The sequence below is a fragment of the Watersipora subatra genome, chromosome 8, assembly GCF_963576615.1.
Source record: "Watersipora subatra chromosome 8, tzWatSuba1.1, whole genome shotgun sequence".
Lineage (NCBI taxonomy): Eukaryota > Metazoa > Bryozoa > Gymnolaemata > Cheilostomatida > Watersiporidae > Watersipora > Watersipora subatra.
Genome location: NC_088715.1, coordinates 39,844,235 through 39,865,948, shown reverse-complemented (window position 1 = coordinate 39,865,948; position 21,714 = coordinate 39,844,235). Strand labels below are relative to the sequence as shown.

The 21,714-nt window shown below is 37.4% G+C and overlaps 1 protein-coding gene across 1 annotated transcript; it reads left to right on the top strand.

Annotated features, from left to right (window-relative positions):
* Positions 1-191: 191 nt before the first annotated feature.
* On the top strand, positions 192-21,062 carry LOC137401393 (pleiotropic regulator 1-like). Its single transcript, XM_068087720.1, has 12 exons — positions 192-339; positions 2,240-2,349; positions 3,953-4,095; positions 5,661-5,851; positions 7,598-7,667; positions 9,300-9,472; positions 11,539-11,733; positions 11,881-11,999; positions 12,729-12,868; positions 15,135-15,328; positions 17,212-17,288; positions 20,802-21,062. Exons 1-11 carry the CDS (start codon positions 328-330, stop codon positions 17,269-17,271), a joined length of 1,407 nt encoding a protein of 468 aa, XP_067943821.1. The 5' UTR covers positions 192-327; the 3' UTR covers positions 17,272-17,288; positions 20,802-21,062.
* The last annotated feature ends 652 nt before the right edge of the window (positions 21,063-21,714 follow it).

The window sequence follows — 21,714 nt, the reverse complement described above, 5'->3', positions numbered from 1 at the left end:
ACATATACTTTTGATTTAATATCGATTTACTTTACCGGATATTAAATATTATGTTGCTTAGGCTAAATTACTGCTATGGCGCCACAAAGTTCATAATCCGAGAACAAATAATAGTCTCGTCTGATTTACAGTCGCTCTGTAGTACGATAATTGCCTGCAAGATATCATACATACAAAACTTCGCGACTAAGTCGAACATCGTTGGTTTCGATTTGTGTTAAAAAACACTCCGAATTTGGTATCTGCACCGCCTGACAAATAAAAACATCATTTTGTAAGATAATCTTCATTCTGGTTTGAACGTTTAAAATACATACAATTACAAAGATGGTTGTGGAGGTATGTAGATATAACTATTTACTCGTTTTCAGAATATTATTCACCGCTAACGCCTATATATTAACGCCGATCGAACCAACAGATTGGGTAACCAAAAAGTGGTTTTGATGGAAAACAGTAAAATAAGCTGCTGAAAGAGCCGCTGGGACAAACTCAAGTGACTACTGCTGCTAATAAAAGTATATATGTTAGTGCAGCCGTTGCAAACAACGATAATGCAGGCTCAAGCAACCATGCAAGGCTGATAATGCGATTCAATTGGCCCCAGTTGATAGTAGGCTATGCGTATGCAAGCACAACCTAAATGAGAGCAGATACTATAAACCCAAGCAACTACAGCCATCAACCGGCTGATTATATTAGCTCAACCCACTCCACCGCCAAGAATGCAGATTTGAGTGCTCACAGTTGATAGCAGGCTATAAGTTCACTTTAATTGATATGTCTAACAAACATAAGTTGAGACAAAATTTCAACTATTTCGTTGTAATATTATTATATAACTCTTCATACCGCAATAAAGCCAAACAGAAACATTATTTTGCGTGAGTATACAAATGCAAATTTAACATTTGACTGGCAAATGCAAGTAGTTAAAATTCTAGGTAAACTCTACAATCATTTTTAATAAAAAACAAACTTTAATTACAACAAAAAATAACAAAACGGTGAAGCAACAACACATTTCAGTACACTGTACTGATTAAATATTACAAACAACTTTTATTTTCCTAATAGACTGCTATTGAACCTCTTAAGTAGGCTGTGTTCATGTGGCACACATAAAGTTCACCAGCCACAATATCTCAGGCAAACCAAAAGGGTTGCAGTAAATTTATCTAACATCAAACAGTAGGAACATATTTATTCTGTTGTGATTAGACATGAGTGATTAGATTAGTCGCTAGTAATTACTAGAGGCAATGAAAGGTGAAGCCGTGTATTTAATTCAACGTTCAAACACCATTGATTGGGATGAAAAGTTTGGGCAATGTGTGGTAGCACTGAAGTGTTTGGATAGTGCCAGTTGATCCACAGTATCAATTTAATACTAATGCGCAACTGCAGCATACATAGAGTCTGGAGTTTTGAGGATTGCACGGTGGCAGTATTGGGGGAATAGCCAAGCTTTATGTAATGTCATGGAAGTAAATCGCAGTGTGCAATTGGCAGTAAGCGCAGTTGTAGTAGCAGTAAATGTCTACTTCACACTAGAATGTTGTACTGCACTGCAAAATTATGGCCTACCACACTGCGATGACGTGGTGCAGTTTTACTGCATCACAACCTTGATTATTATTCAATTCCATTTATATTGTTTGATTTTTCACTTCAGTTGGAAGTCCGATAAATCATGGATGACGATTTACGTTGCATGATAGCGAAAATATAAAGTGAATATTGCACTCATGATATGTTGTCCAATCAAATTCCAGCTTCGGTTACGCCTAGCCAAACTAAGATTTAGCCATTCAGTTTTGAGCATGCATTAGTTACTTTGGCTGTGTTTTTAGCCTACACCAACCACATGGAATTCATTGTTTGTTGTTTGTTTACCCTTATAGGCCTGTACAGCAAGCTATAAACGATGATATACATGAATAATGCTAGCCAGGAGATGTTTATGCGTAGACATGGTTTTTGATGACTATTCTTGTCGCATTTCAAACTGTTTGCAATTCCTTTATATTAAATTGGGGTCGTAAAGCCAAAAAAGGTTCCATTCAGTCTATGGAAATTGTAGCCATTTTTAGTTGCATCCTTGGGAACAAGTCATGCTCAGAAACTGTGATGAATTTATATTTTTATTTTTTCAAAGAATCACATGAGGGAAATAAAGTATTCAATTTTTAATGTGTAAACAAGTGCTCACTTTATTCTGTTCAATTTACCATTGCAGCAAGAAGTTCAAAAGCATTCTGTTCACACATTGGTCTTCAGGTCATTGAAACGGACCCATGACATGTTTTTATCTGAACAAGGCAAGCTTCCTGTTGATGATGAGCAAAGGTAGGCCAAAGTTTGAATCAATATTTACAGCGTTTACTGGTTCAAATACGCACTTTGGATAGTTTTATCAAAAACCAATTTGGATATCTGCTCGGTAAGCTCTTAGTTCGATCTACTTCAAATCCGGTTTCTTTTTCTCTAGTTCTGACAGTTAAATGCGAGCCTCACTCTTTGACAATTTCTAGCAGACCATTTAGAACGGTTTAGAACCATTTGAAAATTAATTTCATTGCTGTTGAAACTTTGCAGCTTTTAGATCTAGTTTAGTACATTGAAGCTATAGGCCTAAGCTTAATGCTGAAAAAAGACTTTGCTTCATGAATGAGTAGAGAACCAGACTACCATTTATTACTATCATTACCATGATATTACGTGGACGTCATATAGGAGCGTAGATAATGAAAAAGTTAGTAACAAACAGCTAAGACGTCTCTGTTGTGTCTAAGGCATCTCTGTTGTGTCTAAGACGTCTCTGTTGTGTCTAAGGCATCTCTGTTGTGTCTAAGACATCTCTGTTGTGTCTAAGACGTCTCTGTTGTGTCTAAGACGTCTCTGTTGTGTCTAAGGCATCTCTGTTGTGTCTATGATATCTCTGTTATGTCCAAGACGTCTCTGTTGTGTCTATGATATCTCTGTTATGTCTATGATATCTCTGTTATGTCTAAGACGTCTCTGTTGTGTCTAAGACATCTCTGTCGTGTTTAGGACGTCTCTGTCGTGTCTAAAGTGTCTCTGTTGTGTATAAGACGTCTCTGTTGTGTCTATGACGTCTCTGTTATGTCTAAGACGTCTCTGTTATGTCTAAGACGTCTCTGTTGTGTCTATGATATCTCTGTTGTGTCTATGATATCTCTGTTATGTCTAAGACGTCTCTGTTGTGTCTATGATATCTATGTTATGTCTAAGACATCTCGGTCGTGTTTAAGACATCTCGGTTGTGTTTAAGACATCTCTGTCGTGTCTAAGACATCTCTGTCGTGTCTAAGACATCTCTGTTGTGTCTAAGACGTCTCTGTTGTGTCTATTATATCTCTGTTATGTCTAAGACGTCTCTTTCGTGTCTAAGACGTCTCTGTTGTGTCTATGATATCTCTTTTATGTCCAAGACGCCTCTGTTGTGTCTATAATATCTCTGTTATGTCTATGATATCTTGTTGTCTAAGACGTCTCTGTCGTGTCTAAGATGTCTCTGTTATGTCTAAGACATCTCGGTCGTGTCTAAGACATCTCTGTCGTATCTAAGACATCTCTGTCGTGTCTAAGACATCTCTGTCGTGTCTAAGACATCTCTATCATGTCTAAGACGTCTCTGTCATGTCTAAGATGTCTCTGTTGTGTCTAAGACATCTCTGTCATGTCTAAGACGTCTCTGTCATGTCTAAAACGTCTCTGTCATGTCTATGACGTCTCTGTTGTGTCTAAGACGTCTCTGTTGTGTCTAAGACATCTCTGTTATGTCTAAGACGTCTCTGTAATGTCTAAGACGTCTCTGTTATGTCTAAGACGTCTCTGTTATGTCTAAGACGTCTCTGTTATGTCTAAGACGTCTCTGTTATGTCTAAGACGTCTCTGTTGTGTCTAAGACGTCTCTGTTGTGTTCTAGCGAAAAGATAAAACTATCAACAAAGATCAAGGCAGAGTTTGGGCCGATATTGCACGAGCATGTGCCCAGCAAAAAAGAGCAAAGACAGGCCACAAAGCCAGGTGCTCCTCTTGCTCTCAATCCCTATGGAGTGCCACTGCAGAGTGAGTTGTTGTGTCTATATAAGCATATGAAATGGTTGTCTCTTGAGTGTGCTTTTACCTACTCATTACAGTTGCTCAACCTATGCGCGTATTTTCCATTACATTCAACAGTTATGTTTTGCGAGGTTCTAGGAAAGTGGAAATTATGCAATAAGCACCCTTTGTTTCAAGAGTTTACCAGTTTTTAGCAAAAATATTTGCAATTTATTTTTTTATTTGTATTTTCAATTTACAATATTCTCATTATATTCTGTAGTCACTCTCATTACATTATAAACTATAGTCACTCTCATTATACTATAATCTATAGTTACTCTCATTAGTTTATGTAGTTATAAGTAGACAAAGTTTTATGGCTATCTCATTCATGTTCTGCCGTATTACAGAACTTTTAAAAACAGTCAACCTTCAACTTGCCTATACCGGAGAATTCTTTGGCGTGCAACAAACCTGACTCTTACAAAAATAAACTTAACTTGACAAATCCTTGACTTGATATTTCAACTAACTTCTTTGATAAGATTTTCAAAGTTTTTCAAACATTATAGTTTATCAATCAGACAGTCAATCCCGATTTGTGATCACCTAATATACAAGTTTTTTGCATACGTTTTATAATTTTAGCAACTATTTCACTCAACATGTGAAAGATTGGATTTGGTAAATTGGTAAATACTGTGAGTGGTTTTCCTTCATATTTTTGGTTTGTAGGTAATTGAATAATGTTAAACTTTACTTCTTACCTTCCTTATTTAGTTGAAAATTGAGGATTTTATAAAAACTAATGAAGCAGTGCTAGTGATGGAATGACAAGACATTTCTTGGTTTGAAATTACAACTAATGATTGTGTTCAAGCATGAGAATTTGTCCATAGATCAGTTGCACACAAACTGACCAAATCTATTTCAACCGTACTATAGTGGACCGCCGGCGTACGATTTTAATTCGTTTCAGTGTGGGCATCGTAAGGCGAAGATTTAGTGTAGAGAGGTATTGAAACCCATAGTAAATGCTTAATGCAAACACCCCTGCTAAAAATCATCAAAATTTTATATACATACTGTAAATATTAAAAATTTGTAACAGAACAATATGTTGACTTTAGTAACTATATTACCTATTGTAACTTTAGTGTAGGCCTATTTAGTGGTTATGATCTGCAATAAAATGTAACATTAAATGTGATATGTGCAGTACGTACCATAGGGAGTTCTTACATTCGAGGCAGACATATAACATAAACTTTGACCTAAATGAATTTAGCTTACTAAACATATTTTTAAAGTTACATCTAATATGTATTTTTAACTATTTTACTGAACTTCAACTTTTTCTTCGCTAAAATTTTATCACCTGTTTCTAGTTTCGTTTTCACAGTAATGAATAATGGTAAACTGATCGAGATCGAGTATTGTATCTCTTTCATTCGTTGTTAGAGGGATTTCGGCATATTTGTTATTCCGACGTAATCAGCACACTGGACTGCCAAGTTTAAATTTAGAGGCGAAAAATGTTTTGTTTTCTACTTACACGTTTGATATTTCTGAATATAATCTCTGTACAGGTACTCCTAAGTTGGTGAGTGCTGGCGATACTTATTCCAGCAATGTCCAATCAGCGGTGACTGAGACAAATGCTGCAACAGAAAAGAGTTCCAAGGCTCTGGTTTCTGTCGGAAATGAGAAGATGCTTATACCCAAAAAGGCTCCAACGATACCCAAGCCCCAGTGGCATGCGCCTTGGAAGCTTTATAGGGTTTGTGAATTTTCGTTTCTTTCTGTGTCAGTTTGAAAGTCACGCATGAAGGTGGTTAAGGCGGACTGGTTTAGTAAGTGGGTTAGGAAAAGTGACCACCATCACATACAAGTGTATGTGATGGTGGTCACTTCTTAGTTTACGCAGTAGGAATTTATATTGCAATTTAACTTAAAGCACATAAATTATATAATTTTTTATTATATAGTTCAATACATCAGAGTCTAGGTTTTCGAATGAGCCTATATTCAATACACAAAGAATAATAGAACTATGAAAAACAGGGTGTCAAAAGTATGATCTGCAATAAAAAACACTTGGTTGCGGTTCCCACATTGTGATGTCATAATTTTTATTTAGCCTTAGGTCGTCGATCCCTTTCCCGTGACAATCGGTGCTGTTAAACCCAGAGATCGCTAATAATAAACTAGGATTTTAGATAATCAACAATGCCCAGGATCGTGCTAACGCCCGACCATTACAAGCTCATATTCTGGGTTAATTAATTATGCTTCAATAAATATAGTAATATACTGTCGTTGATAGAGGTAATGAAATCACATCGATTAAATTGTGACCTGCAGTTGCGTGGCCCTAGGACTATATGTCAACTACACTTTCGTGAGATCCCGCAATGCTTGAAATTAATTAGTCTCAGTCATGCCCCTCAGCATCAGAATAAAAAGAGAGGGCTAGTGCATAATATCATCGGGAAAACATAGTATGGTGCTTGGAATCTGAGCTGTTTATCATAGAAATAATCTGTACATGGAGAGCTAATGACACTGATTCCTTTGTCATCTTCATTGGTTCTCCGGAGTTGTCCTACCTTCACCTGCCACTGGCGTCATTATATTAGTTGATAAATAAGCGGTAAGAGCACATAACACCGAATATGAAAATAGTGACCTCACAATTTTCGAGCCTATACCATTGAACATTTCTGCGGTAGAGCTCTGGGGAAATCCTATAAACGTCAACCAATGTCTGTCTCACCATGTCAAACAATGGCTCACTCGAAAGCCAAGACTCTGATGTATTGACATATATGATGAAAAAATTATGTAATTGTTATGTAATTATGTGCTTTAAGAGTAAAAATCATAAGGATGTCTTTCTAAATTATTCACTGTATCTACTTGCAAGTATTTTGTCTGGTCACAATCCAGCCTACTTCTGCGACTGGAACAGCGTATGCAGCGGCTAATGGAGTGGCTAATGGAGCAGCTACTCGTCTCATATTACCACATTCCGTAATCCCTCAGACTCACCAGCTTCAACTATCTCTACTTCGCTGTATCCTCGGGTTTTTAGTAGCCTTTACTAGGATGTGTTCAGCATTACACTGTCAGTCTCATTGCTAAGGCATGAATGCAGAGTGCACAATCTATTCAAGTTAGTAGATGGAGACAAATATTCACTCTGTAGCAATGTTGAGGTTTTAATTAGCAGTCGCTCTCATGGGCCTTCTTTTTCCTTCAGTTAGCTTTTTAAAATAAGCTGTTTTATGTTTGGGCATTTGTTGGATTAATCCTGTAGTTTACTTTGTAATATGTATCATAACGCTCACCATTCGTAGAACTGTCAGGTAGATGTAGGCAAGCGCAAATCGCCTCCAAATAGTAATGTAAAGCCTAGATTATCTGGTGCATATAGCTTAGATATGTTTGCAAAAACATAATTGCTACATGTATGCTATGAAGTTCAGTCAAATACTGTCTCTCCTTTTGCTTTTTAACCACACAGGTTATCAGCGGTCACACAGGTTGGGTGAGATGCGTAACTGTGGAGCCTGGTAATCAATGGTTTGCTACAGGTATGTACTTTCAAGAACCATTTGTAATCCCTTTGTGAGAACCATGCAATAGCCAAATAGTTTGTTCGTGCTTCTATGAATTTTGCAGTTCTCATTACATTCACTTCACTGTGTTAGCAAGATTTTCTGTGACAGCATTTTTAAGAGCTCGTGTTCACGGTGGTTCATTTAAAGAGTTTGAACTGCTGCATTTTAAACAGAATGATGGCTATGTTCTTCGTGTCATAACATCATTATGCTTTTGCAACAACGAGGGTCTCCGGTCTACGGCTTGCCAATCTGCTATTCGTCACTGTCCGTTATCCACTTCCTTCATGTTCCTCTTGACTATGTCTTTAAAAGAGCTGTGACAGCAGTGAAAATTATGTATTTTGTAAACTTGGTTGTGGGTAGAAAACTTGACTGTAATCAAAAGTAATTTTCTCATAAAACAATCTATTATCATTTGGCGCATGTGTGCACAATAAGTAACGAATAAAAAACAAAGCCATTGTCGGAACTGTAGTCATTGGAACTGTAGTCGTCGGAACTGTAGTTATCGGAACTGTAGACGTCGGTACTACAGTCACTGGACTGTAGTCGCCGGGCTGTGGTAATCGAGACTGTAGTCGTCGGAATTGCAGTTGCCAGGGCCTCAGTTGTCTGAACTGTAGTCGTCGGAACTGCAGTCGTCGGAGCTACAGATGTTGGAGCTGTAGTTGTTGGAACTAGTCATCGGAACTAGTCATCAAAACTGTAGTCATTGGAACTGTAGTCGTCGAAACTATTCGTTCAAACTGTAGTCGTTCAAACTGTAGTCGTTCGAACTGTAGTCATCAGAACTGCAGTCATCGGAATTGCAGTCGTCGAAACTGCAGTCGTCGAAATTGTAGTCATCGGAACTGCAGTCATTGAAATTGCAGTCGTCGGAACTGCAGTCGCCGGGACTGTAGTCGTCAGAGCTGTAGTCCTTGGAACATAGTGGTTGAAACTGTAGCTGTCCGAACTGCAGTTGTCAAAACTGTAGTCGTCCGCACAGTAGTCATCGGAACTGTAGTCATCGGTACTGTAGTTGTCGGAATTGCAGTTGCCAGGGCCTCAGTTGTCTAAACTGTAGTCGTCGGAACTGCAGTCGTCAGAACTGCAGATGTCGGAGCTGCAGACGTCCGAGCTGTAGTTGTCGGAACTGTATTCATCAAAACTGTAGTCATCGGAACTGTAGTCGTCAAAACTATTAAATCCGAACTGTAGTCTTTCGAACTGTAGTCATCAGAACTGCAGTCATCGGAATTGCAGTCGTCGAAACTGCAGTCGTCGAAATTGTAGTAGTTGGAACTGCAGTCGTCGAAATTGCAGTCGTCAGAACTGCAGTCGCCGAGACTGTAGTCGTTGGAGCTGTAGTCCTTGGAACATAGTGGTCGGAACTGTAGTTGTCGGAACAGCAGGTGTCAAAACTAGTCGTCGGCACAGTAGTCGTCGGAACTGTAGTCGTAGAAGCTGTAATCGTCGGAACTGTAGTCGTTGGAACTGTTGTGATTCCTATGGTGCTATATTTATGTTGCATTAGCTGAGCATTCTTTAGCTGAGTTGAAAGACTAAATTAATCTTGTTTAATAACCTAACTCACGTTTGTCCTAACAACTTCTCATACAGGTTCTGCTGATAGAATTATTAAGATTTTCGATTTGGCCACCGGCACACTGAAGCTATCACTAACAGGGCACATCAGTGCAGTGCGAGGCGTCATTGTATCTCCCCGTCATCCTTTTCTCTTTTCCTGCGGTGAAGATAAGCAGGTGAAATGTTGGGACTTAGAGTACAACAAGGTAGGTGTGTTTGTACTAGCAAATACAATAGGATGTCAGTGTTTTATGCTGTCTCATTAATGGCTATATAAACATTTATCTTTTGAGAGCATTATTTCCTTATGTCATGGTCCTGCTATATATAGTTATATCAATGTGACAAATTGATATATATAAATGTGACATATAATTATATCAACGTGGCATATAATTATATCAATGTGACATATAATTGTATCAATATGACATATAATTATATCAATGTGATATATAATTATATGAATGTGTATTGAAAGGATAAGAAATTGCTCTAGAAGCTGATATATTTTGCTCGCAGTTAACATATTTTGCATATGCAGTTAACATATGCAGATTTTGCAATCCGAGTTGCAATTATTTGAGCTATCAGAAATTCTTTTCAATATCTTTAACAATGTCGTATGAAAGTTTGTTGCACTGATTCATGCTGACTACAGTTGGTAGCAAAAATTCGCTTTTTGTATACAGTAAACATTGAAATATCAGCCTCTACTCATTGCAAGCCCAGTTTAAATAACAGCCTTTGGGTTGTTAAACGGTACATTACCAATCAGCAAATTTATAAAATGATTAATAATAACATATCAAACATTAAAAAAAAATAGAAAAAAGCAAGTGACATATGCGATGTTTATAATAGTTGCAGAATCTAAAATAAAACCATTTGAATAAATTTATTCAGCATCGTTAGCTTCTGCGTTGCCGCTACAAATTTCAGTCTTCGGTCGTATTCACTCACTTCACCTTCTTTTGAATTTCCAAGTTCATCTTCACTGTCTTCTAGTCTAAAATACTTTCCCCTGCTGAACCAGTCGATATCAGGACCAATATTAACTTTTTAGTGAAGCTAGTATGTATTATGGCCATATCGATTAGTATGAAATGAAGAAGAACTGTTATAAACAGGCTTTGCTTGCTAAGTAGTACAGGCTATAATGTGCTCAAGCTGAAAATCAGGTGATATAATAAAACATGTTAACTATATAAATAAGTTTTTGCGATTCGTTTTAAGGGTACAAGAGGACAACCCCAAATCTCTGCTCCAACCTTGAATTTTCCTCTGCTAGATCACAATTACTAGGGTCAACCATTCAACTCTTCTTTGATCATGTCTCATGATAACCCTTCTCAACAACAGTACTTCTAAAATGAAGAATATTCTAGCAACTCGTGCTGAGTTTGTCTGTAGAGATGAAATCTTGTGCTAGTTTCACTGAACATTGTCGGTACCTCTGAAATGTTTTACCGCTAGCAAAGGATCATGACTCTGACACAAGATCATGACTCTGACACAAGATCATGACTCTGACACAAGATCATGACTCTGACACAAGATCATGACTCTGACACAAGATCACGACTCTGCCACAAGATCATGACTCTGACACAAGATCATGACTCTGTCACATATATTGTGATTGTTTAAAGCACATTTTATAAACAATCACATGTAATTCCTTATGTATCACGCTAGATTTATAAACAATTATATGTGAGTCCTTATATATCACGCTAGATTTATAAACAATTATATGTGAGTCCTTATGTATCACGCTAAATTTATAAACAATTATATGTAATTCCTTATGTATCACGCTAGATTTATAAACAATTATATGTGAGTCCTTATGTATCACGCTAGATTTATAAACAATTATATGTAATTCCTTACGTATCACGCCAAATTTGAGGTCATTTGAAGCTTCAGTGTTCTTGTAACTGGCGAATGTGTGCATGTGTGATTGTTTGCATGCATATTCGGCATGTATGCTTGGTCATGGATTGGAAATCAACTACAGTCTACACCAGTAATTTGATGATGTACATGAATATATGCATTAAATGACTATCATCAAAAACGGATGCTCCAAATTACCTGAAATTTGGGGATTCTACTTAATTATCATTATTATTATTAATTACCCGTGAATTAACAACATGGTGTTGACAGGTGTTAACACGTTGTTTTACGTCAACATGGCCTTTAAAAGCACATGCGAACATGTTAAAAGTAGGTGCACTTAACTTGTGATATCATGTCTACGCAGGTAATCAGACACTACCACGGCCATCTTTCCGCCTGCCAATCCATTGACCTCCATCCAACTATAGATGTGCTATTAACAACTAGCCGAGACTCCACCTGCAGGGTCTGGGACATCCGCACTAAATCATGCATCCACACACTTGCTGGCCATAGTAATACTGTCGCGACTGTAAAAGCCCAGGCTGCTGAGCCGCAGGTAACCTGCCTTTTAGCGTTATTATTATGTTTGAATTGGTTATTTATGCGCTTGTAATGCAGTGTAAATAATAATGTGTATGATAAATATAATGCACACTCCTGAATCTCGTGTGTAAGGCTACGATCTGTTGTCAATGTGTTGAAGGTGATTACTGGCTCTCATGATTCAACAGTACGGCTCTGGGATTTGGCTGCCGGTAAGAGCAAAGTAACCCTCACCAACCACAAGAAGTCAGTGCGAGCCATCGCACTTCACCCAACCCAGTGAGAGTTCAGTCATTTCTTCATGCTTTTTGATTGGCTGATGAATTTTATGAGTTTCATGAGTTATAGAGAAAACTGACAAATGTTTAATCTATGGAATTGGAGTAGGAGAGTTTACCTCCCTGCCTAACTTTGATTTCATCAAATATGAAAGATGACTTCAGTTTTTTAAATGTATTAAATTATTTTGTGATTATAGTTGGTTTTGTTCAAGGATGGGTTTCATATGTAGAGTGAGAGGATACTGGAGAGGTAACATTGATTCATACAACTAGTCAGAGTCATGCCTAAAGTACTAAAGCCTATTCACTGACTTTCCAAATGGCTGAAATTGGCCCCTTTATTGTAGCGGTCTGTTTTTCCTTCACATGTGTTAAATATTTGTCTGTCCGGTGAAGATCTGGCATGATTATAAAATAGGTGTTAATAGATGTTAACATAGATGTTAGATGTTAAAATAGATGTTAATGCAAAACAAACCAAAATAGTTAAAATACTGGTCAACAGGTCAATGTATCTATAAAAAAAAATATGTACCAATATTGTAATCTGAGAGCACACATGGCGGTCTTGGACACATGACAATATGTTTAGTTTCAATTCTTAAAAGGGTTGCTGGTGACAGAAAGAGCATCTGGCCTGAAATTGCTCTCCGCAGCTCAGCGTTTCTCCAGTCATCGAGCTTCTTTGATACTGAGCTGTAAATCTATGATCTATTCTGCCTCATAGGTTCACAATGGCTTCAGGATCAGCTGACAATATCAAACAGTGGAAGTTCCCCGATGGAAATTTTATTCAGAACTTATCAGGGCACAATGCCATCATTAATTCTCTCACAGTCAATCCTGAGAACGTGCTTGTATCAGGAGGTAGGCTGGCTTTCCTTCTGTCTGTTTTTGCTATCACATTTTATAAAAATCAGCTCTTGCAGTTATATAATAAATGTAGTAAAATTGTTACATGGTTACTATGTTGGTCATGGCCAGCTGTTTACCCATTCTTTGACCTTGTATATTAATATAGACTCTATAAGCTGTCTTTCTTTTGCCAGCCGGTCAACTTAGCATTCAAACAACTTTGTGTATTGGTATTACTGTGATGAGATTCATTGTGATCACATCATTGTGATCACACCATTCTATCAACTAGCTTAAAGGTTGACTTGCAATAAAATTCACATTACAGTTATTTGATAACAAAAGATTCACCTTGTCTTACTCTGTTGTGTTGTAGGTGCCAAATATGTGGAAATGTGATTACAAGCTCTTAAAAGCTCAAAAACGAAAAGCCGCCGTAGATTGGAATCTCTTTATTTTGATGACGTAACCATGAAATTTGGTTATCGTCTTGTCACGTGATGTTCTCACGTGAATTGAAAGGCCAATAAAAAGGTCAATATAAAACTTATTCTAGCACTAGTTTATGACAAACACTTCGGGTTTTACCGAAGACCCCGTATCAAATATAGATGCTCGCTACTTTACAGTTTTGTTTCGGTTTGGTCTAATTGGCAAGTCGTAATCTGATCATGTGACCCAATACATCGCAAATAATTTTTGCAGCACTTTTCGATTATCACAAGTGACCAACAGGCTCGTCATGGTTATCAGACAATGATATGTACTCCTTCAAGCTAAGGCTAAAAAATTAAACGAATTTTTACGGTAAGTTATAAGATATCACTGCTAAAAATGACAGCATTACAATGACGATAAAATAGACACGTAAGAACAATAGACATAGTTTTATTAAATGCGTGAAGTATATTTGTGAAAATATTTTGACGAATGATGTTGCATGAAAGTGTAAACAGAAACCATCTCTCACAACTACATCACATTTGAGCCATTTTGGAAAGGGAATCCAAACTACGGCGGTCTCGTGTAGCTGCGATTAACTGTTCGTTTTTTTAGCTTTTAAGAGCTTGTAATCACTTTTCCACATTTTTGCACCTACAATGCAACAGAGTAAGATATGGTGAATCTTTTCATATCAAATAACTGTAATGTGAATTTTGTTGCAAGTCAACCTTTAAAGAGTGAAACCTAGCCTCCTTGATTTATAACAAATTTATTTTATGTCATATAACCTTTCTGTAAAAACCTACAATGTGGCATCAGGTGGTTCTTTTGACTGACTGACCCATTATGAGTCATCGAGTCAACCAAATCAGCTCACAAACATAATATTTTTACATTTTCGAAATGATTAAATGTACTAGGAAGATATTCTGGTTTGAGGACAACTACAAATCTTATTGATCTTGGGTATGTTATTGATGAGCATAACAGAGCATTATGGGTACTATCTTTACTATCATTACCGCTCGTTGTGCTAGGCGTGTGATTCATGCTTTGTAATTTGGATTGAAGGCAAAGAATTACACATTTGTGTAGGGAAATATAACCTACCTATTATAAGATTTGATTGTTTTATCATCTTTTTTGACAAAGACCTAATTTTATTTAACATGCATTCAAATTATTGCGAAGCAATTTATTTAAGTAAATAATATTTTAGGCAACACAACAGTAAAAGTACCAAGTTGAAGTTTGCACTTTAGGAAGGTTATGCGCTTACATACACTCCTATTTATGTGTAGCTAGTCATCTATCTAGTAGTCTTTTATGGAAAGTAGATAGTATTACCAGCATCTTCTACGCTGTATATCATCCACCAAACAATCGATGTTTCATTGTTAAATAGTTATATTTTTTAACATAGCATTGCTCTATCCTCAGTAATATTTATTAACAAGCTGGATGATAGGCCAAAGTACTTAAAACATTTTCCTTATTAGAATGAAGCCATATCATGAAGCGATGCCTATTGCAGCACAGACTTGCGACAGCTTGACACACATTGCTTGCTTATACGATTAGGTATTGCGTTGGGTATACTGACTGTACGTGTATTGTTTACTGTATGTGTATATATGTGTACTGACTGTACGTGTATTTTGTACTGTACATGTATATATGTGTATTGACTGTACGTGTATTGTGTACTGTATGTGTATGTATGTGTACTGACTGTACATGTATTGTGTACTGTGTGTGTATATATGTATACTGACTGTATGTGTATTGTGTACTGTATGTGTATATATGTATACTGACTGTATGTGTATTGCAGCTGACAATGGCACTCTCTACTTTTGGGATTGGAAAACAGGGTACAACTTTCAGAGAATTCAGTCTACAGTTCAGCCTGGCTCTATTGATTCGGAGAATGGAATATTTGCTCTAACCTGGGATCAGTCTGGCAGCAGGCTGCTGACAGCTGAGGCAGACAAGACTATAAAGATATACAAGGAGGATGACACAGCTGTGAGTTATCAAGATGGATTGCCTTCTTTTACTGTTCTTATCATTGAAAATCTTTCTCTGTTTATAACTCTCAAACATTTGCTGTACCTCAATTAGGGAAGGTTGGTGAGAGTTGGTCAGTTAGTCTCAAATAATTGCTGTACCTCAAAAGGGGAGGTTGGTGAGATTTGGTCAGCTAATCTCAAACAATTGCTGTACCTCAATTAGGGGAGGTTGGTGAGAGTTGGTCAGTTAGTCTCAATCTATTGCTGTACCTCAATTAGGGGAGGTTGGGTGAGAGTTGGTCAGTTAGTCTCAAACTATTGCTGTACCTCAATTAGGGGAGGTTGGTGAGAGTTGGTCAGTTAGTCTCAAATAATTGCTGTACCTCAATTAGGGTAGGTTGGTGAGAGTTGGTCAGTTAGTCTCAAACTATTGCTGTACCTCAATTAGGGGAGGCTGGTGAGAGTTGGTCAGTTAGTCTCAAATAATTGCTGTACCTCAATTAGGGTAGGTTGGTGAGAGTTGGTCAGTTAGTCTCAAACTATTGCTGTACCTCAATTAGGGGAGGTTGGTGAGAGTTGGTCAGTTAGTCTCAAACTATTGCTGAACCTCAATTAGGGGAGGTTGGGTGAGAGTTGGTCAGTTAGTCTCAAATAATTGCTGTACCTCAATTAGGGGAGGTTGGTGAGAGTTGATCACTTAGTCTCAAATAATTGCTGTACCTCAATTAGGGGAGGTTGGTGAGAGTTGATCACTTAGTCTCAAATAATTGCTGTATCTCAATTAGGGGAGGTTGGTGAGAGTTGGTCAGTTAGTCTCAAATAATTGCTGTACCTCAATTAGGGGAGGTTGGTGAGAGTTGGTCAGTTAGTCTCAAACTATTGCTGTACCTCAATTAGGGGAGGTTGGGTGAGAGTTGGTCAGTTAGTCTCAAATAATTGCTGTACCTCAATTAGGGTAGGTTGGGTGAGAGTTGGTCAGTTAGTCTCAAACTATTGCTGTACCTCAATTAGGGGAGGTTGGTGAGAGTTGGTCAGTTAGTCTCAAACTATTGCTGTACCTCAATTAGGGGAGGTTGGGTGAGAGTTGGTCAGTTAGTCTCAAATAATTGCTGTACCTCAATTAGGGTAGGTTGGGTGAGAGTTGGTCAGTTAGTCTCAAACTATTGCTGAACCTCAATTAGGGGAGGTTGGGTGAGAGTTGGTCAGTTAGTCTCAAATAATTGCTGTACCTCAATTAGGGGAGGTTGGTGAGAGTTGATCACTTAGTCTCAAATAATTGCTGTACCTCAATTAGGGGAGGTTGGTGAGAGTTGATCACTTAGTCTCAAATAATTGCTGTATCTCAATTAGGGGAGGTTGGTGAGAGTTGGTCAGTTAGTCTCAAATAATTGCTGTACCTCAATTAGGGGAGGTTGGTGAGAGTTGGTCAGTTAGTCTCAAACTATTGCTGTACCTCAATTAGGGGAGGTTGGTGAGAGTTGGTCAGTTAGTCTCAAACGTAATTACCATACTATATCACTCTGTATTACTATACTATATCACTCTGTATTAGTATACTATATCACTCTGTATTACCATACTATATCACTCTGTATTATCATACTATATCACTCTGTATTATTATACTATATTACTGTGTATTATCATACTATATCACTGTGTATTACCAAACTATATCACTCTATATTACCATACTATATCACTGTGTACTACCATACTATATCACTCTGTATTAGTATACTATATCACTCTGTATTACCATACTATATCACTCTGTATTACCATACTATATCACTCTGTATTACCATACTATATCACTCTGTATTACCATACTATATCACTCTATGTTACCATACTCTCATCATACACTTTTTCTACTGTCATGTACTTTTTTTCTAGACTGAGGATACTCACCCTCTCAACTGGAGGCCGGGCATCATCAAGGGTAAAAGGTTCTAGAGGGCTATCTGTCAAAGGTACTGTCTAATAAGTGAACAGCTTTATTCGCAAAACTAAAACTCATCTATCAACAGCGAGTCTTCTCAGCCTTTAGTAAGACTCATATCAGGGTCATTCAATGTCTTGTCATTCCTCACTATCTAGGATTCTGTAGTAAGTTGATCAAATGCTGCTATTTATGCATTTTTCTTGCTGCTGATTCAATAATTCATTCAATCCTTTATAGCAAAAGATGGATAAATCGGTTTTTTATTGTTGAATACAGATATAAACCAAGATTCGCTTTTTCATAATATTCAGTCATTTTGCTACCTGAACGTTGGACGCACCTTTTGAAACACCATAGTTAGGAATATTGTTTGTCCGGCTAGGCTTAAGGTTGAAGTAAAACTTCTGAAACGAAAACTTCTTTTAATCAATAGACAACTGTTGGAATGATGTTCTATCAGGACACATATACTGTAAGTCACACTTGTGAGATGCTCACTAACATTCATCATAGCTGAAAAGCAGATATGTTTTTTGTTGCGCATTGATACTGGATTTGGTCTATGCCAGAACGAGCGCTTGACCTTACCTTGACCCTGCGGCATCAGCCGGCGGTTCTCGCAACAATAATATGTAATATATAATATCTATCATATTGATAGACGACAATAATATGTAATATATAATATCTCTCATATTGATAGACGACAATAATATGTAATGTATAATATCTCTCATATTGATAGACGACAATAAAATATGTTATATATATTATCTCTCATATTAATAGACGACAATAATGTGTAATATATAATATCTCTTATATTGATAGACGACAAAAATATGTAATATATAATATCTCTCATATTGATAGACGGCAATAATATGTAATATATAATATATCTCATATTGATAGACAACAATAATATTTAATATGTAATATCTCTCATATTGATAGACGACAATAATATGTAATATATAATATCTCTCATATTGATAGACAATGTAGGAAATGTCTAAGTACCCTTGACTAGACAGAAGCTGCTTTGAGCCGTGTGCACATGTAACCTAAGAGTGTGATAAAAAGTTGACAAGTGAAAGCACCCCATTTGTATTGTCAACACAAGTGAAAGCACCCCACTTGTATTGTCAACCCAAGTGAAAGCACCCCACTTATATTGTCAACGCAAGTGAAAGCACCCCACTTATATTGTCAACGCAAGTGAAAGCATCCCACTTGTATTGTCAACACAAGTGGAAGCACCCCAATTGTATTTTCAATCTAAAAGATGGATCACCCGCGTTGCACAATAGGTGAAAAATATGCTAAAATGTTATTTGGAATTATCCACTAAATTAGGCTGGAGATTTTTATGCCTTTTCATGGATTTTACTGAATGCATATCTTGAGAAAAAAAATACTTTCAATTCTGATTTTAGAAGCCACACCGTTGATTAAAACGAAACGGATTTCGAGTAATATTATAGCACACCCGTCAGATTTGTACAGTTTACGCGTCAGTTGAATGGCCAATGTTGACTGCTGAGTGACAGCTGTCAATGAATGCTAAGCGTGAGGAGTTGCGGTAGCAGTTGTTAGAATTCAGTTAGAAGCCACTGTTGCTGAAGTGTCCAATTGGGTTCTCTCGGGGCTCTTCTTTAGACCACATCAATCTAATCATGGACGAATGCCTACCTACATTAATACCTGTAGCGCATATGCCAGACAAATCACCACATGCTAAACACCAATCGCATTCATGTCTCTTTTACGTGTTTCTTCGTTCTTTACTCTTTATCATTTACAAAAACATTTTGTTACCTTAAATATCTATTTAATTTTTGTATTTGTCTCTCAAAATCTTTCATGAGTAATATTGTCTTCACAAGGCTGATCTTTCCTATTGTATTGACTCAACTTTATCAATTATAGTTTACTCGCTCTCACCATTATGGCTATACATATTTTTACCGGTATTTTAATGTATCGTAGAACCTCTATTTGAACGTCACCTCTATTTGACCGCCACCTCTATTTGACCGCCACCTCTATTTGACCGCCACCTCTATTTGACCGCCACCCTGAGAGCAGAGTTGAAAAATAGAGCATCACTCTGTAATTGAACGCCACCTCCGTTGACCGCCATTCTAACATTTTTTGATCTTCATAACATCGATTGATCAGTAGAAATGTGTTCACAAAATCACTCATCAGAATCATTTACCTTGATAACAATGAATTCTCTTGTCCAATTCCAGAGCTTCTCGTTAGTTTTTCTGTTGAAACTTTGAAAGCGACACCATAGAAATTATTAATGACTGTCTCAAGCTAATAGTAGTTCCTTGTTTAACGCAGTCGGGATACTTCTAAGTGCATGTATGAAACAAACGGTTCACATTTATGACGGTAGATGAATGACTAGTTTTGGACCAAAGGTTATATTTGGCGAGCAAAACTTTTACGCGTTGCATTTGTGCATTTGCTCTGCCAAAAAGATTTTTGGACGCCGATATCGACTAGTTCAGCAGTGCAGAAGAAAATTTGAAGTCAGAAGACATTGTAGAAGATATTGGACAACCAGAAGAAGTTTGTTCCATCGAAAGCAACAATCAGAACGTAGCTATCCAAGCAAATGAGGCAAATATTTTTGTTTTAAAAACGTTAATTTTTGTTTCTGCATGTAATATAAGTATGGTTTGTTTATGACACTTGTTCATGAATATATATTTGTAGCACTTGATCGTTTATCATTATAAAACTTACATATATAACTTAAAACATTATGTAAGCCGTGTTATATATAACACATATATAACTTATATACATATAACGCGGCTTACAATAGATCGACGCTTATAACTGTTCTTCTATTGCCCATAAAAAGCTAGTTTTGGCTGCAAACTGTTTCTGATTCAACAAACTGATTCAACATTGTTACATTTAGATACAAAATAAAAATATGCTTTCAAATTTAGAATGAAATGAAAAGTTGAAAGCTCTAACAAATTGCAAAGTAAGGCACAGGCTATAATATCATCGCAGATTAATTGTAAACAATAGATAACAACTGGTAGAGATATTTGTCGGTTTCCCAAAGTTTATTTTATTTAGAGATCTTTGACGACAAGTTTGAGGTAAGTTGGCAGATTTATTGCATCCAAAAGATTACATATCGCCCTGCTGAAAAGAGGGCAGCATGTAGGCGACATTCGCTTTGCCCGTAAAAGTGCTAAATTTATCTTCCCATTTATCTTCTTGAAAGATGCAACGCCAGTCTCTATTTGAACGCCACCTCCAATTGACCGCCACTATAAAGGAAAGGTTGAAAAATAGAGCGCCATGGCGTTCTATTAGAATGCCATGTCGCCATACGCTGTGTATTGATCGCCATGGCGATCAATACACACAGCTATTATTGAATTCCAGCAGTCGTCTTAGCTTCACACCGCAGTTGTAACTCTGTTCAGTTCTTGTTGAATATGTAGATATTTTATCTCTCCAGCGTATGTAGTGCGTTTTTCAGTCTTTAACTTACTTGTAGCAATTAAACTACTCATCAGAAGCGGCAAGCCTCAGATGTAGACAACATCTGCTAGCCTGTGCGGGGCAAAGAATATGTCTACATTCATGGAGTGAAGGCCTACTGTACAAGTGCATTCTGGGTAAACGAGTTGATGGGAGACAAACTGATGAAGGCTAACTTTAGCATTTACCATGTACATATGGGCAAGTTAGATTTGGAATGTTTTTATGAACTATTTGTAAATATACAGACACTATGCGCAATACAAGGAAATATTTAGATGATCACATGTCTCCTGTCACATGTCGACTGTCACATGTCTCCTGTCACTTGTCGACTGTCACATGTCTAGTGTCACATGTCCACTCCCACATGTCCACTCCCACATGTCCACTGCCACTTGTCCACTGCCACTTGTCCACTGCCACATGTCCACTGCCACTTGTCCATTGTCCCACTGCCACATGTCCATTGCCACATGTTCGCTGTCACATGTCCACTGTCACATGTCCACTGTCACATGTCCTCTACCACATGTCCACTGTCATATACCCACTGCCTATTTATGTATATATAAAGCAAAGTGATGGTCCGCGTTAATCTAAATCTGCACTGCGCCAGTACAATAAGCAGTGATTTTATATTGCATTACAACTTTGTAATATTTAGTAAACCTTTACTGTTACTGCAACTGCGCTACCACTCCAAATTGCCCATTATTATCTACTGCGCATTAACTTCCCTGGCACACTACCTGAAACCTAGCAATTCATGTATACTGCGAATGCGTGATCTTACAAGCTTGAAACTGCATGTGTAGTACTGTGGATCGACTGACACTGCTGACTTTCCAAGTGTTTGTACTGCGATTTCACTGTAACTGCTCATTGCCCAATGTTCTCACCACAATCAACGATGTTTGAAGGTCGGA

What these genes read in the sequence shown, in the direction of transcription:
- LOC137401393 (XM_068087720.1), top strand. An exon ending in GGGACTTAGAGTACAACAAG is followed by an intron (nt 9,473 to 11,538) that starts GTAGGTGTGTTT and finishes ATGTCTACGCAG; the next exon opens with GTAATCAGACACTACCACGG. An exon ending in CCCAGGCTGCTGAGCCGCAG is followed by an intron (nt 11,734 to 11,880) that starts GTAACCTGCCTT and finishes AATGTGTTGAAG; the next exon opens with GTGATTACTGGCTCTCATGA.